This window comes from Rhinolophus hipposideros (assembly GCF_964194185.1).
Source record: "Rhinolophus hipposideros genome assembly, chromosome: 10".
NCBI lineage: Eukaryota > Metazoa > Chordata > Mammalia > Chiroptera > Rhinolophidae > Rhinolophus > Rhinolophus hipposideros.
The window spans coordinates 24914679-24933619 of record NC_138056.1 but is presented as its reverse complement, the minus strand read 5'-3'; the positions used below and the strand labels follow the sequence as shown (position 1 = coordinate 24933619).

The 18941-nt window shown below is 33.1% G+C and overlaps 1 protein-coding gene across 3 annotated transcripts in view; it reads left to right on the top strand.

Moving 5' to 3' along the window:
* The window catches only part of ELP4 (elongator acetyltransferase complex subunit 4), a 228135-nt gene that overhangs the window by 11349 nt on the left and 197845 nt on the right, over window positions 1-18941 (top strand). For all 3 annotated transcript variants that reach the window (XR_013994164.1, XM_081062436.1, XM_081062435.1), the window contains exon 3: window positions 11226-11347. Coding sequence is in view for 2 of the 3 variants with exons in the window: in XM_081062436.1 (XP_080918562.1) it covers window positions 11226-11347 (122 nt within the window). In the remaining variant the exon portion in view is untranslated. The remainder of the gene's footprint in view (window positions 1-11225; window positions 11348-18941) is intronic.

The following is an 18941-nucleotide window of genomic DNA, read 5'->3' as shown; positions in this document are numbered from 1 at the left end:
ATTGCTGAGCTATATTTTTCTTCTACATCTTGTAATATATTCTGAGCATGTTTCTTATTTTAACACAAGTTGGCCCACAGCCTCCTGGATGGCAGCCTATCTACAAATAAAGCTTTATTTGTAGATAGGAGTACACCTCTCTTATTTATTTGCAAATTGTCTATGGATGCTTTTGTACTACAAGGGCAGAGTTGAATGGTTTCAACAGACACTATGTGGTTTACAAGCCTGAAATATTTACTTTCTGACTCTTTAAGAAAAAGTTTACCAATTCCTATTTTGCATTATTACATTTGGTATCCTTAATTTATTTTGTAGTAGTGTAACTGAAATAGGACAAACTGATATCAGGGCAGTTCTTTAGTGAAATCACCGACCTTTTGTTCTGAACCATTTAAGCACCTACAGTGTCTTTAACACTGGTAGCCGATATAAATCCTGGTGTTTAACCCTTTTTGAACTTAAACTGGATGTTGACTGCATGTGGAATGACTATAAACAGTACATAAAAGGTCTGACACTTAAGTTTGCAAACTCATCCTAGAAAAAGTGCTACATTACCTCATTGCTGAATATCACTATGGTCACCTTCGAAGTCCTCCCCTTGGGAAGCTATGCACCAACACCAGTGCCTAGTCCACCCTTCAAAGCAATTTTGGAACTCTTTTTCTGGAATCGTCATCAGAGCTGTTGTATTATACTTGATGTCCTGAATGTCATCAAAATTTCTTCCTTTCAATATTTCCTTTATCTTCAGGTAAAGAAAGAAGTCACTGGGGGCCAGATCAGGTGAGTAGGGAGGGTGTTCCAATACAGTTATTTGTTTACTGGCTAAAAACTCCCTCACAGATAGTGCCGTGTGAGCTGGTGCATTGTCGTGATGCAAGAGCCATGAATTGTTGGCAAAAAGTTAAGGTCGTTTTCGTCTTTTTCACGCAGCCTTTTCAACACTTGCAAGTAGTAAACTTGGTTAATTGTATGTCCAGTTGGTACAAATTCATAATTAATAACCCCTCTGATATCAAAAATGGTTAGCAACATTAGTGCAACAAGTTCGCGAACTTAATTGTCACACCTCGTATATAATGTGCAAATATTTATGCATATGTAAAATATGGACAAGGCTTAAGTTGTCCCCAGTGTTCCCTTGCTTTAGTCCATATTTTCCTGTAGCCAGAATGAACTTTCTGATAGGAAAATCTGACCACTCTATGTCCTTGCTTAAGATCTTGCTGTGGTCTCTAGTGATCTTAACATAAGGTCCAAGCTCCTTAACTTGGACTATAAGACCTTCAGTGACCTGCCGCTGCTCAGTCACTTTAGCCTTATCTCTTCTGATCCTCTCACCTCCTTCCTCAAGCTTTATCACTCTAAGCTTTTAATTCCATCAAAGTACCAATCTCTTACTTCTCTCCAGGCCTTTGCTTAAGTCTTTCTTGCTGTCTCTTTTTATCCCTCTTTTCCTGTTAATCATCCTTAGGGTCTTCACTCACTTAGCTGTGTCTTCCAGAAAGTCTTCCTTAACTGTTGCTTTTCACCCCCACTTCGTATTCTTTCTATATACTTCTATAGTATTCTTTATTTACCTTATCATGGCACTTATTATACTTTATGGAAAATACCTGATCACACATCTTATTCTGTAGACTGTAAGCTCTGTGGTCATGGGAACCAAGTAGGGGCTTAACGAATAAATGAATGCATGAATGAATTAGTGATTTGAAAGCCTGGCTAAAAACAATTTATAGTGGTAAGAGATAGGTAGTCATGGAGTTTTTTTGAGCATGAAGACATATTATGAAGGATATGCTGCAGGAATAAAGTAAAACTTGAAGTGTCCTAATCCAAATGTGAGGTGATATTAAGTTACTATACTTTTAAGACTTTCATCATAAATTTACTACCGTAGTTTGGTGGGATGACAGCACTAACTTTTCTATTTCTGTATTTCATTATATATATTGTAATTGTTTAACTAACTATGCTTACACTGTTCTGATACGAAATGCCATTGTTTTACATTTTCCCTTTTTTTAATAGATCCCTCTCAAAATTTATTTCTACTTTCCTGATATTTAAATGTGTGGGAGATAGAGAGATGGGAGGTAGAATGACTCCCAGATTTTTGGCCTGCGAAAGTTTGGAGTCAGGTGAAGTTAGAAAGGAGGAGAATGAACAGGTATTGAGGTAAAGTCAGGAAAGGAGGAGAATGCACAGTTACTGACATAAAGTAATGAGTTCTGTTTAAACATAATGAATTTTATGTTCAGAGTAGTTCTACCTAGTAGACAGTTGAAGATGTGGGTAATAAATTTAGGCTAGAGAAAAATATTTGGGATTTATCAATGTTATTTAACTAATGTTTTATTTATTTTGTGTATTTTTTAGTTGAAGTCATATGCATGTATTAGAATGCCCAGGTTTATAAAACCCTCAAGGGTCCATAGATGGAACTGTAGGGGGTCTCTTAATTCCTTGGAATTACATGCAAATTTGTGTATGTGTATATTTTTTAGAGTAGCATATATAACTTGCATCAAATTCTCAGAGTGGTCCTAAGACTACCAAAAAGAGTCTAAGAACAACTAAAGAAAAAAAAGCAAGTCAAAATCTAAAGCCTAGGCACATCAATATTTAAAGGATAGATAAAGGAAAATAAACCCATGAAAAGGGTTCAGATCATAACTTCTGGAATCAGATGCCTAGATTCAAGTCATGGCTCTGCTATTTACTAGTTGTGTCACCTTAATAAGCAAGCTGTTTACATTCTCTGTGCCTTAGTTTCTTTACCTATAAGATGAGGATTGATGACATTTATCTTATAAGATTATGAGGATTAAATGAGCTAATGCTTGAGAAATGCATTGCACCATGTTAATATATAGTTAGCTGTCAATAAGATTAGCTACTTGCTATTTTTAATAGGTTGCTGAGTCCCTCAGGGTTGGTGAGTAGTCCAAAGTGAGAAAAGGAAGACAAAAGTTTAAGTTCCCCTATTCCCACAATTGAAGTTAGACACGTCCTTTCAGGCCCAAAGAACTAGCACAGCTACTTCCTCATAACTCTGTCATTCTTACCAGACAATATAGGCAAGGATTGGAGAGAACAGGAGTGCAATATTCATAGTAAAAAGTGACCCCCTCATTCAGGCAAGTAAGACGGACAGTCCAACTCGAAGAGCATCAGTCGTAGACATGAGGATGCTTGCAAAAAGCAGAGACCGATTACTTGCTAAACATCTTGAACATTCAAGCCCCTCAGTGAGTAGTTAATGACGAGACAGTTCTTGGGAAAGCCTGCCTCTATATATTCTAGAATTTGTCAGCATTCTCGAACACCAAGACTGTTATCGTGAGTCTGATGTAGAAAAGGGAGGAAGACCTGGAATAGATTGTGTAAATATCTGAAATGATAATGATAGGGATAGCTAACATTTCCAAAAAAGAGATTGAAAATGAATACTGACCAGCCCCCCAAAACACTAGATTTTACCTCTTTGAAGGGTTTTTTGAGGGGCAGATGGGGCTAGAATGAAACACAGCGCTATCCGTGAAAACCACATTTGCCATCTACATGGAAGCCACCATAACGTAGGCTACAAGCAGAAGGCTTAAATAGACTAGATCAGAGTAAGGTGAGGGACATCTCTCTGCTCACACCAGGCAGCCAATTATGTAAGTTGATTTCTGCCACTTTTCTTTTTCCCTGTTCTCCCAATAACAGAACTAGAACTTGGAAAGGGATGTGGGGGAAGAGGTATTTTAGAACTCTTCTTTCCTTTAGAACCCCTCTGCACACTAAGACCTTCAAGCCACCTGTTTAGGATGCACTTCACAAGGAGGAGGAAAAGCTTTGCAATGAGTATTCAAGTTGTATTCTTGACTATTCTAAGTGTTAATAACTGAAACTGGTGCGAAATCAAGGAATCAGTTCTAGATGTCATTAAGATACGAGAAAAGAAAGATTTTCACAGCATCGTGCAAAGTAGTAACTGGAAAAGAGTAAAACTATTTCGTATTTATATACCAAAGACTTGAGAGCTCTGTATTAACTGTTTACATATGTGAAGAACAGCTGAAGAAACTGGGAGCAAGGAGTGTCTTAAAAATGGGGGATACAAGTGGGGAACGAGAGGGTTGTTCCAAGAAGAAAATTGTCCGTGTTAATAGCTGCAATAGACAAATAAAATGAGGTAAATATTTGAAAGTGTCCAAGAAATTAGACAATTAGAAAATCCTGGGTGACGTTAGAGCAGTCTGAATGGGATGAATGGGACAGCTCTTTTGATATTAAGGAAAATTGATATTCCTATTTTACTATCCACTAGGTTTCATTCTACCCTTGGTCACATAATGCACAAGAGTAATTCCATTTACATATGACAGCCTATCAGATATTTGAGGACGGCTCTCCTGTATCATTTGGGTCCCTTTTTCTTCAAGCTAGATACTTCATTTCCTATGCTTTAGAATCCCTTTACCATCCTGGTCACTCCATTCTGAAGATGCTTTAGTTTGTATAAATACCCAAATGGAATATATCATTGTCAGTCTGGTTGACTACTAGCATAGAACAGGACAATCATCTCTCTCAACCTAGGAATTAGACTATTAATTCAGGCCAAAACTGAATTTGCTTTTTGGCAGTTCTGTCGCGTCATTATCATTTTTGCTTGCCCAGTGTTATGGGGATTCACTAAATAGATTAATTAAATGCTTATTGTACAATCTCAAAATTTGTTTCACAAAATTGGTAATTTTCTGTTTGAGGAGCTTAGTTTTTGCTAATCCCTAAATAGATAGACGATGTTCTTCCTCCTATTAGTTTTTTGTGTCTCATAGGGATCTTTGAAAAACTAGGGTTGATGATTGTTATAGAGAGAGAGAGAGAGAGAGAGAGCGCGAGAGAGAGAGAGAGAGAGAGAGAGAGAGAGAGAGAGAGAGAGAGAGAGAGAGAGAGAGTGTGTGTGTGTGTGTGTGTGTGTGTGTGTGATGATAGGGTATGTTTTCAGCCAAATTAGTAGGTCTGACTGATTTACAAGACAAGATAGATTTTTCTTTGTTGTTTTTTCCTTAATTAATTCTACAATTATTTACTTGAGGTATGAGGTGTGATAAAAAATATGGTGAATGTTTAAATTTTTTAAAAATTACAGTAAAAGACACATTGCCGTTAATCCCCTCAAAATACTCTCTTTCACTGCCTGCTTTTTATCCCATCGTTCTTGCTACTTTCTGAAGCAGTTTTTGATGTCCTCTTTCCTGATTGTTTTTAGTTGCACTGTCATGGCTGCCTTGGTGTCCTGAATCGATCCAAAACGTTTACCTTTTGTCGCGTCCAGCACGACAAGAGTTGTGGGAAGCGAGGAGGGCAGCACAAGGTTAAGAAAGACAGTAGACTAGAATAGAGTGCAAGCGGGGCCTAGGGACTGTAGCCTCAAGGACTGAGCCATGAATCGGGCCAAAGCATGGCTTTTATTAGTTAGGTGTGGAAGTAAAAGAAATAAAGCTTGTCAATCTCAAGATTTGTGAATCCCATACATTATAATAGGAAACTGATTTAAGCCAATCACCCTTGCCTGCAGGCAGATGAACCATAAGTCCCAGGATCAGTACTTCACCAAGGGGTAAAATCTTTATACATATGAATAGATGCAGAGCACATCATTGAGTCACTTCCCCTGCAGGTTGTGGGAAGGAATGCAACCACAGAGGCAGAGGCTCTCCTTAGCTGGGGGAAGGTGGGGGGCTGTGCCCACCTCTATCAACCCCACGAGTTCCCAGATGGTCCCCACATGGCTGTGTCTGGCTTGGGTTGTCCCAAGTGTCCCCCCGTGGGGAGTAGTACCTGTCTTTGACTAGCCAGCCATCTTTCTGGAGCCAAACGGGGAGACAAGGTGTAAGCACAAAGATGAAGCAAAGTCCCTGAAAGGATCCGTCTCACAGACTCTCCATTCTTTAGAGGTACGAGGAGACAGACGGGTAGGCTGCTGCATGGCAACAACCGTTCATCGTCATTTTGACTTTGGGAAAGAGCCAGAAATTGTACGGTGCCATATCTGGTGAATAAGGTGGATGAGGACACACCATAATGTTTTTATTTGACAGAAATTGCCATACCAGAAGCGATGGGTGACATGGAACCCTTCTCGTTGTGATCACAAAATACAGTGAATGCTGCTGCAGAGTGCCATCCAATGGAAAGGGAGAGATCTTCAATATGGGAAGTGGCATGTCAAACCTTACTAACAGTGCGTGACAAGTTTCAACTTTTTTGGTGCTGTCAGTCGGGTGTGAGCTATAGTTGAGAAAAGGTATGTTTTAAAATGTTGTATAAATCATCCTCCATCATGACAACATTCCATGTCACACAAGGCTTCTGCTATATGGCAATTTCTGTCAAATAAAAACATTATGGTGTGTTTGTATTCACCAGATCTGGCACCAAGCGACTTCTGGCTCTTCCCCAAAGTCAAAATGATTCAGGACATTGAGGCAGCCATGACAGCGCAACTAAGGACACTCACAAAAGAAGACTTCCAGAACTGCTTCAGAAAGTGGCAAGAACCACACGATAAGTGTGTTCGAAGCGAGGGGGAGTATTTTGAGGGGGATTAATGGCAATGTGTCTTTTACTGTAATAAATATTTTTAATTTAAATGTTTACTGTAGTTTTTTTTATCACACCTTGTATTCATTCTCAATGTTGATAATTTGTGTCTTGTTTTTTCTTGATCAATGTAGATGGAGATTTATCAATCAGTTTTGTTGATCTTTTCATACACCAGCTTTTGGCGTTACATTTTTTTTCTTGGTCCAGGTTTTCATTAATTGATTTTTCCTCTTCGTTATTTCTTTGCATCTCCTGTGTTTTAATTAATATATGAACGTATATGTCTAGCTTTTTACAATGAAACTTAGCTAAAAAAAAAAATGAAACTTAGCTCATTGTTTTGACCTATGTGATTTTGTAAATAAGCATTTAAAGCTATGTATTTTCTTTTATGGTCTGTCTTAGCTCTTCCTCAAATCGTGTTATACATTGTATTTCTATAATCATTTAGTTCAAAATATCTTCTAATTTTCTTTTTGATTGATTTTTTTATCTATAGTTACTTAGAAATATGTATGTTGATTTAAAAATATTTGGAGTTTTTCTAAAAATCTTTTTGTTATTGAATTCTATTTGAATACCATTGTAATTTGAGAACATATTCTGTAAGATTTTAATGTTTTAAAGTACATTGGATTAGCATATGGTTTATCTTGGCACACATTCTAGACGCACTAAAAAAGGAAAAGTATTCTGGAACTATATGATGTAATCAGATTAAGCGTTGATGGGCTTGTTCAGATTTTCTATTAATGATTTTCCTCTTTAGTTCTTCTGTCAATTACTAAGAAATGTCTGATAAAAATCTCCAAGTATAATTTATCTCTTTCCTTAATTCTGTCAAGTTTGCTTTAAACAGAAATTCAAAGAAAAACATAATTTATCCACATACTTACATATATACTATGTATAAATACATACATACACAATCACAGTTTTATAATTTCCCATATATTTATCACTATTTGTATTCTTTATTCCTTCCTGTAAGCACAAGTTATTACGTTGTGTCATTTTCCTTTAGCCTTTAGGGACCTGTAATACAAGTCTGCTATCCATGAATTGCCTCAGTTTTTGCTTATCTGAAATTAGTATTTTACCTCAATTTTTGATTATGTTTTTCAAACTTAGAACTTTTGGTTAAGTTGGGTTTGTTTTCAACTCTTTGAATATAATCTTTTCTTCCAGCCTTCCTTGTTTCTGGTGAGAAGTCAATTGTTCATTGTATTACTGTACCTTCGGATGTCATATGTTATTTTCCCCTGCTGCTTCCAAGATTTACTCTTTTTGTTTGTTTGTTTTTTATTAAACTTATTGGGGTGACATTGATTAGTAAAATTATATAGGTTTCAAATGTACAATTCTATAATACATCATCTATATATTACATTGTGTGTACACCACCCTGAGTCAGTTCTCCTTCCATCACCATATATTTGATCCCATTTACCTTCATCTACCACCCTCTCCCTCCCTCTTACCCTCTGGTAACCACTAAACTGTTGTCTGTGTCTATGAGCCTTTATTTGTTTTTCTTGTTCATTTGTTGCTTTCAGTTTTATATCCCATATATCAGTGAAATCATATGGTTCTCAACTTTTTTTCTGAGTTCTTTTGCTTAGCATGATAATCTCAAAAATCTATCCATGTTGTCACAAATGGAAGTATTACACAAGATTTACTCTATCTTTGGGATTTAGCAATTTAACTATGATGTTCTTAGATTTGGTTTACTTCACATTTATTCTAGTCATTTTCTTCACATTTATCTAGTGTTTCTGGATCTGTAACTGAATATTTTCATCAAATTTGGGGAATTTTTGACCATCACTTTTTTAAGTATTGTTTCTCTCTCATTCTGTCTTGCAGTGTCTAGGACTCCAATTAAACATTTGTTGGACTTTTTATATTGGTCCACACGTGTTTGGGGTTCTGTTTAATTTTCTTACTGTTCTTTTCTCTGTTCTTCAGATTACATAATTTATGTTGATCTGCCTTAACGTGTATTATTTTTTTCCTTCCTCCATCTTTAATCTACTTATGAGATCACCAAGTAAATTTTTCATTTAATCATGATTTTAAGCTCTAAATATCATCTGGTTCATTGTTTGAGTTTTCATTTCTAAGTTGATACTTTATTTACTTATTGATACCATATTTTCATTTAATACTTTGAATATACTTTTCTTTAGCCCTTAGAGCACATGTATAATGGCTGCTTTGAAGTCTTTAAATCCAACTTTTGAGTCCATTTGGATTCAGTTTCTGTAGGTTGTGTTTTCCTTAGTGTGGGTCATATTCAGTAATTTGTGGTTAAAATCTGAATTTTGAAAATAATTAATGTGTTATAATGACTCTGAATTCCATTATTTTTTTTCTGAGGATTTCTGATTTTTTGTTTTAATAGACAGTTAACTTGCCTGGGCTTAAATTGTTAACTCTCACTTCAGTATACTATGCAGCAGATAATATTTCTGCCCAATTTTTCCAGTTTTCAAATGTTGCTTTTTTAGCCTGATCATACTGCGTTGTCCCATGCCATCACAAAGTTTACTCAACAGCCAAATATTTGCACAAAATTTATACTCAGATTTTGGGGCTCACACTTTCTATGATCCTCAACCTTGACTTCTGTCCTTTGATGTCTCAAGTCAGTAGATTCAGCTTTCTATTATACAATACTCTGCTCTCAGGTTAGGAAAAGCATACCTTCAAAGGAGCAGCAAATTTGCAAATTTCACATGATAAAGTCCTATTCTCTTTTTTCCAGCTTGCTGTCCAACTCATGCATATCTTAGTGGTCAACCATGGATTTGAGCATAGTTGATAAAACTTTATGGAGATCTCTTCCAGAAAATTTCTCCTAAATGTTCAGCTGTTTTGACAATACTGAACCCTGTATTCTGCCACCTCAACCTGGAAAAGATGTGAGTCAATGCCACCAGAGTTAAGGGAGGTTAGGAACACTCTTAGGCAAAAAAAGACACAATCTTTAAATTCTTACATGTCATGATCACTCTTTCTAAAGGAAACTGCTGTGGTTGTTGCCTGCTTTTTATTGCTTTCCAATGCCTTCAAATAATTATTTTTTAATGATATTTTATCCAGGTTTTATTATTATAGCTGCAAGAGATTAATGCGCAGTGCTAAGTTCAAACTTCCTTATGAATATTTTTTAATAGTGCGATTTTTACAAATGTTAGTGATATCTAGCATAGTATAGGAATTCAATTACCATATTTTGCCATGTATAATGTGCACTTTTTTGCCCAAATTTGTGAGGGAAAAATAAGGATATGCGTTATACATGGGCAGTACTAATCCCATATCTATGTAAATGTTTTTAATTCTTTTATTTATGCTTATGAGTTAAAATTGTAACTCTAGAAATCAATAATGATATCTGTATATAAAATAATAATACCCTGGAATACAATAATCGATTTTGTTGAACTTACGATGAACTTGCAACAACAAAGAGTTCTTGGCCTTCTATGATACATAAATATCGTAAATTTGTTATCGGTGCATAAAATTTCTTGTACCTTGTATCTGTTCTTGTGTTTTGTAATTATTTGTTACATAAAATTTCTTGTACCATAATGTTAAAAAATAAATACTAAAATTCCTTTATATACAAAGAAACAAGTACCTAAATGTAAACAAATAAAAATTTGAATACAAAAATTAAAACGAAATATTTTTTCCCCTGAAAGTTTGGGCAAAAACTGTAGGTGCAATTATACATGTGCACGGGAGCACATTACACAGCAAAATACAGTAATATTTGTGGAATAAATTTATAATGGTTACCCTCTGTTTAGATAATGCAATAAATTTACCTTTGTCTCTTGTCTTTGTGTTGTGTTCAAAATATTAAAGAAAAGAAAGCTGATATAAAAGTATAGGCATGTAGCTATCAGTAATTTTGAGAATAAAGATATATTCAAGTTGTCATTTTGTCACAGAATCTCAAACATATAACACATTTTTGTCTAAAAAACCTGAGTCATCATTTCTTCATTAAAATTCAGAAAGAAGGAAGGATGAGGAAATATTAAAAGGTAAAAGAATTATTTATTAGGAAAACATTTAGTACAAATTTAGTAACTATCAAATTTAAATCTTTGATTTTAGATTATTACTGAATTTAAAACTCAAAACCAGAATGTAGGAATAATACTGTTTTTACAAATATAAATATTAATCATCAGGCTACATATACTAAGTGCTTTATTATTGTGATGTAAAAGAAATAATGTGTGAGTTTATAAACTGGTTGGTTGTTAGTAATGGCCATTTTAGAGGTGCAGTGCCTGGGAATATCCTAGCAAAAAAAATTTCTGTTTCCTTTGATATAATCATACATAACTCTAAATTTTGTAGCTAATAGAGGAGGAATAGTAGATGGAGAATGATTTGGAATCCGAAAGACTCTTAAAACTATCTACTTCCCACTGACTACCTGGTTTCTTAGCCTATCTAACTGTATCTCCAGAAGATACAAATATTGCCCCACCTCATATACTTGTTTTAAGGAGAAAAAATTATAAAATCAGCTGAGTGTGCTTGATATATGGTAGGGTTCTGACTAATTTTTTTTTTTTTTACAGAAGAGGATAAATATAATATTTATTCTCCTTTGCTCTTCAAGTATTTCCTGGCAGAAGGAATCATCAATGGACATACTTTGTTGGTTGCGTCTGCAAAAGAAGACCCAAAGAAAATTTTACAGGTATAGAATATAGTATATTCTATGCATTCAATATTGCATTTTCAACATTTTATGAAAGCATACTGTTCATATATGTAAATGAGATAACATGTTTGTATGCATACGAATTATATTTAAATGCCCTAGTGGGACATACATATATTTTTTTCTCAAAAAAAAGTATCAAATTTATTTGCACATATAATTTCATTTTTAAATATATTAGTGTTATTGGACAATTGTTTTAGAACATGTCAGAAATGGGGAAGATATGAATAAGCTATTGAAAACTGCCAATAAATAAAGTTATTGTTACAGTCATGATAATAAAAGAACTCTGTAAAAAGTTAGGTAAAGAAAAACATTACAGATAATAATTAGATACTATATTATTAGTATCCCAAACGTATAAATCAGAAGAAAGATACAGAAACTAGAAGTACTCATTTATTAATACTATTTTGCTTTGAGAATGCAAGAAATTATTCTCTTCCAAGCACTATGCAATAATAAAATATGGGATTGAGATACTATATTTTTTTTAAGCCAAAGCACTCTGTTACCTCAGAGAGGACAATTCTGACTTTCAGAATTCTTAATTTCTTTGTCCAAAACAGAAACTCAATTTAAGCTATTGTTTGAATAGAATTCATAATCTAAAATTATTTTTCCCATAGGATATTTTCATTTCTGTGCATAGTCTGCCAAATGGCAATGACTAAGTCATTTATAAATAATTTATAGCATAATAAATACTAATTTACAATAACTATCAACAAATACCAACAAACTTCTATGCCATGCGTAAAAGTCACTGTAATACTGAGCTCAAAACTAACATGATTTTTTTCGTGTGGATCAGACTCTGCTTATTAAATAATACTATCATAAAATCCCTAGGAGAACTCTTTGTATAATTTTCCAAATGACTTCCTTCATTCTTATTTCTGCTGTTTAGCTTCCCTGATATTTTCTTGATGTTTTTCTCTTTTGTTCCTTTTCCTGGTCTTAATCTTCTCGGTCAGTTTCTGCACAGTACTGTACTTGCTAGGATCAGTGTGGAGTAAGGCCAAAATCATTATCGAACGAAGCTATACAAGTTCTTCACAGCACATTCCACAAAAGACTGAGACTAAGATTATATACCACACATTTTTGTAGCCATATAGAAAATACAACTGACTACTTACCAGACCAGGAGCAAGAAGACCTATTTTTGCTTTTTAAAATAAAGTGTTTTATTTTACCTTCTTGTTTCCACCAACCTAGACAATCAATGTTAAAACCTAATATGTATACTTCCACATTTTGCTTTGGAGGACTACTTTTTTTTTTTTTTTTTTTTGAAAACTATTCCCTGACACCTTTCTGAGGTACCTTGAATTCATGCAAGTTACTGTTAAAATCACAGTATACTTTACATATCCTTCTTTGGATTATGTGAAGGATTTTGAAGTTATAAAAGAAACACTACCTTTTCATCAGGCTTTCTGAAAATATTTGGTCATCTATGCAAGTAATTAAATTCTGCAAACATTTATTCAGAGATAAATTTTAAGACATAGTACAAAAAATACAAAAGTAGAGACAAAAAACATACTCTTAAAAAGTTGCACATCGGACCAAGATTGATTAATAAGATCCAAATTTTTCCTCGTGTCCAAAACAACTAAAAACAGAACCAAATATATGAAACAACAGGTTTTAGTTCATTGATCATCATAAAATAAAGTACAGTGGTTCCTGAGATGTGTCCTATAACTTTCCTGGCTTACGCATACAAGGTTTCCAGACAACCTTAGGAGACAGAACGAGGAGTGCCAAATTATGACCTTGTTACTATCGTCATGTGAAGCCTAAGTATGGTTTAAGGAGATATGTGTGGTTACCAAACTGACAAGGGATGGACTTGTGATGGTTAATTTTATCCATCAACTTGACTGGGCCATACGCTGCCTGGATATTTGATTAAACATTATTTTGACTGTACCTGAGAAGGTATTTTTGGTTGAGATAAACATTTAAATTTGTAAACTAAGTCAAGCAGATTGCCCTACCTAAAGTGAGTGTGCCTCATCCAATCAGTTGAAGGCCCAAATAAAACAAAAAGGCTGACCCTCTCTTGTGTAAGAAAGAATTCCTCCTTTCTGATTGATTACCTTTGAACTTGGACATAAGCTTTTTTTTGCCTGTGAATTGAAACTGAAACATCAGCTCTTCTTGAGTCTTGAACCTGTCAGCCTTTGGATTGGAAGTACACCATTAGTTCTCCTGATTCTAAAGCCTTTATATTCAGACAAGAATTATACCATGAGCTCTCCTGCGTCTTCAGCTTCCTGACTCACCCAGCAGATCTGGGGTCTGCTGTTAGCCTCCGTAATCATGTGAACCAATTCCTTGTAATAAATCTTATTTTGTGTGTGTATATATATATATATATATATATATATATATATATATATACATATATATATGCACATATATGTGTGTGTGTGTTTGTGTATCTGTATAGATAGATAGATCACATTTTATATATACGTACTTATGTATGCATCGTAAGTACATATATATATAAAATACATACATTTTTATATATACTTATGTATGTGTATGTATATATGTATATATATACTTACATATATGTGTATACATACATATACACACACACATACATATATGCATCCTATAGCTACTGTTTCTCTGGAAAACTCTAATACAACTTTACTGAAAATATAAAAATTACTTTTGAAACTGAATAAGGCATTTCACATTTATTTGTTAATCTCCATTAAATTATCATTACCTCACATCCAATATCTCGGCCAGTTTTCCAGGGAGTAAAGTACAATGATCTTCCCACCTTTTTGTTTTCCTGCCTCTAAAACTATTTTTCTTAATTATGTATCTATTTGTGTACTATGTTGTCTAAAAATTAGTTATGAGATTATTTATTTGCAAAGGATTTTACTGTAAATATTTCCTTTTTAGTTAAAGACTTTTATATCAGTCTTCTAAGTGAAGTGTATCCAACAGAATCTAAATACCAGCAATTTGATGTCAGCATCATTATTTTTAGAAGTAAATACATAAGCAAGCTCTTCTTTAAATCTGGAAATTTTATATCAGTCCTTTTTTCCTTTAATTCATGTTTTTTTTCCTCCACTCCTCTTAGGTTTTTTGTCTGAATGTAATGTTTTATATTCAAAATATTAATTAATAACCATATGATAGTTTTTCTGTAACAAAAAAATCATTTAAATTTATTTTAAACTTCTTGTTTCAAAAGACTTAAAATATTTCTTTTCAATTCAGTCATTACAATTAGTGCTACATGCAGTATATCAATAGACAAAAAAATTCACACTACATTGCTTTATTAAGATGTATTAGTGGAGTGGTACATTTATACAATGGAGTATTACGCAGCCATAAAGAAGAAAGAAATCTTATCATTTGCAGCAACATGGATGGATCTAGAGAACATTATGTTAAGTGAAATAAGTCAGAAAGAGAAAGACAAGTACCATATGATCTCACTTATATATGAAATCTAAAGAAAAGACTATGTGAATGAACTAATCAGAAACAGTTTTGGGGACACAAAGAAAAAACCGAGAGTTGTTAGATGGGTGGGGGGGGGGGGGTGGTTGGGGATAAGGGGAAAGGTGAAGGGATTTGGAAGCAGCTGGTAACCACAAGATGGCCTCAGGGTTTTTTTGAAAATTAATTTGGGGAAGGTATTCAATAATGTTGTAAAGATTTTGTTGGGTTTCCGATGGACATGTGTCCTATTTGGGAGACCACCTCAGGGATACTGTGGATACCTGATCATGGCATTGTACACCAGAAGCTAAACATTAATGAATGCCAACTATAATTTTATATATATAATGTGATGGTTCAGTGTGAGGTCGGAGGGATAGTGGATGGGGGGAGCGGGGTTCACAGTGTGAGGGATATAAATGATGAACGTCTAAGTATTACCTTGTCTTGTACACCTGAAACTAATAAAAAAAAAAAAAAGATGTATTAGTGGATAAATATTGCTAGAATGGGACGAGATTCAGCATCAATTCTATTCATATTTTTCAATTTTGCAGATTGAGCTTTCATAATTGAGGAAAAGGGAATAGAAAGATTTTTGTTATTGCAGTGTCCCTCAATTTTTAAACTTTTTCTGTATAATATACACAAAAATCACACAATGTTATCATAAATTATTTTAAATTATTTGTCTGGTCTATTAGGTCCACCGAAAACTCAGCTGAAAACAATGAAAAAAAAATGATTTCCCCAGTTGTTAGAGCAGTCACATTTTCTGTACCAAAAAGGTATTTTGAATTGTCTCTTTGGTGCTCTGGAGATTTTTATACCTGGGCATTGAGAAGTAAATCTTTCATTTGTAAAGTGAGAAAAGGGTGATTTGAAAGGAGGTGGGAAACAGGAACCTGCATTGGCACATTCTCTAGGATGTCAGTTTCCTCTGAGTATTTGTGAAAGTTGAAGTTCAAGGAATTGATTCCTTTAAAACTTTCATAATCAGCGACCTCTTTAAAAGTCTTCATATACCCCATAATAAAGACTCCCAGTTTTTGAAAATTAAAAGTAATGGAAACAAATCATCTTACCTGATAAATACCAACATTTCTAAGTTTAGAGTACTATAGGCCTAATATGATTAAATCCAAATATTGATGTAGCCCAATGAACCTGTATGTAAGTCATCCTTAAAGTACCTTATTCTAAATAGTGTAACACTAATTATCATTTATTTTATATCAATTTGAAAGCAAGAGTATATTACTTTGGACTTCAAAGATGTGGGAATACTTTTAAGTTACTGCTGCTCCATAAAAAATCTAAATGAAGGTTATCTCAGCCAAAAAAATGTTAAATCAGCCTTTTGGACTTAGAATTTCTTTTATGAAAATTATATCACATTACATATAAATGCTGATTGTCTTATTGGAAGTAAAGAAATGAAAGAAACCATAATATTTTCCTATTATCTTAAATATTATTTAAAAGATGATTACTTGAAATAAATTCCCAGTGATTGATATATCTGTTGGGTTTTTTTTTCCAAAGAAGTAATATTGGTTTCAATGTTGACAGATATTTTACTTCATTTTCCCATATTTGAATTTTTACTATCACTGAGATCCAATTTATTACAACATGCTAGTCAAGCTCCTGGTACTTAAATTCTTATATTTCAAGGGAAATACACATTAAAATGGTTTGATCATTTTAATGTCTTCAAGGTTTCTGACTCGTATAGGTGTTTTCAAACTGAAAAATGTATTCTGGTGTCATCAGATCTATTGTATTTTATCTTGTGCATTTAGAATATATTATCAAAGACATTATAATTGCTGCCACAAAAGTTAATTAGATTTACTTTATGTAACATTGCAGATTTGATAGTGCTGAATATATTTCATTCATCTACTTATAATGAGTAGCCTAGAACAAGTTGTTTTTATTGAATAGCAAGTTGCTTTACATGACAATTAAGTATCTATCAATAATGTATTCAGTGATGTTAAATATTAATTTGGCAATAAAGTTGAGTGTGTGATGCCCAGGAAACATTTCTCTTCTTTGATTTTAATGCTGTTATTTGCTTTTAACTAAAACCTCTTATATAGATGAGGAATGAAAGTAGTTAAAGGTTGTACATGCTAAATAATATGCTTACTTATAACATTTCCCTACATAAAACAATTATTTAATGACTTACGTTTAAACTGTTTTAATTTGATTATGTTCTTATATTTCATGCAGCTTTACTCTGAAAATATGTAGTTTTTGAGTTAATAGAATCTTTTTTACTCATTAGTAATTCAAAAATTCTCAACCTTGTCATTTTATATTTCTTCTGTGTTTAATATTTAAAAGTAAAACAATATTTGATTTTAAAATTATATGCCATTCTCATTTTTCTATAAAAAAGTACAGATATTGTTTTAATATATACATGTTTAATGTGGTCCAGTTAGAGTTCACACATTTAGAATAGACTGAAACAGAAAATTATGGCTGATAAAAATTTAAATTATTCATATTCTTCATAACACCAGTGCATAGAAAAAGGCTTTAGTTTTTAGAATCTCTCAGAAAAGAATGAATAAAATATCATTTGTAATTGAAATTGAGATATTAAATGCTTGTATGGATAAGTAGGTTTTTCTACATATTCAGTCAGGGTTTCACTGTGCCAAACTCAGAGTTATACTTAAATCTTTATTTGTATCAACAAATACCCCGGCAATGGCTGACCAAAACCAAGCCATTACCAGTGTTTAGAGAAACAGTATTGGGGGGAAATGCTGTAATTGCTTAGTTTTAATTTTATGAGGTATGATTGGGGATTTCTGGAACCTATAACCAAGGCAAATATTGCTAGTACAAGAAAAGGGAAAAGACAATCTTATAGACCATAATTATCTTAAAACTGTATGTAACTAAAAGACAAGTAAAAGATAAAAAGCCCATCAGCTGCCTGTGGTATATTATATAACCACCGAGCAATTTATCCATCATCTTTTGAAAACATATTTGTGCCTATTATAGTCAAAGCTCCTTCAGGAAGTCAGCATTAAGATGTAACGCTGAAAGAGTACACCCCTTAGAAAAATCTTATAGAACAATATACATGATGTCGTTAAAGCTTTTAAAAGCACATGTGGTATTTTTCAGTTAAATGTTTTATCTGAGGGAATTTCCTTAATCATCTGAAATATAGTGGTAAGTATTCTTCATAACTTTCTATGGAATGTTTTCTAAAATATCAAAAATTACATTTTTATGTTAAAATATTTAAACACTTATCAGTAAATAGGCTGATTTTTTTTTATGAAATAAAAAATTGTGTACACACACAAACATTTCCTTAGAACTTGAAAATGCTAAGATTTTACTGTTATATCCCTGTCATAATTTTAACAATATGACGTGTTACTATTTATAGAATTAAAGTAAAATGATTTTCAGAAGTAAATTTAAATGCTATTTCATAATATACTAAAGTCAATTTTAAAACTTAATTTTAAATATATTTTAGAGATGACATGCCAGATAGGTAATATAATGCAGGAAGAGATATCTAATATCTAGAGCAAAGGATTAATTCTTGACTCATTTCATTAACTTTTTTTTAACATTGTAAAATAAATTTTATTTCTGTATATTAATAAAGAATTATAACTGAAGTTTTTGAAATACTGTTTAAAATAGCATCAAAAATTATCAATACTGCAATATAAATTTAACAAACAAGTGCAAGAGTTTATGCGCATTAAGCTATAAAACTTTGATGATGTAAATTGAAGATTTAAATAACTGTAGAAATATACCAGACCTATGGATTGAAAATGTTAATATTATTTAAGTGTCAATTCTCCTGAAATTTGAATTTAATTTCCCATTTAAGTTTAAAATATTAGCTGTGGGCTTTTTTTTTTTAGTTTCAAGTATACAAAACAACACATTGGTTACATATTTACCCACCTCACAGTGATAACCCCCCCAAGTCTACCACTCCTCTGACATTACACATACCTATCACAATACCATTGACTATATTCACTATGCTGTGCTGTATGTCCCATGA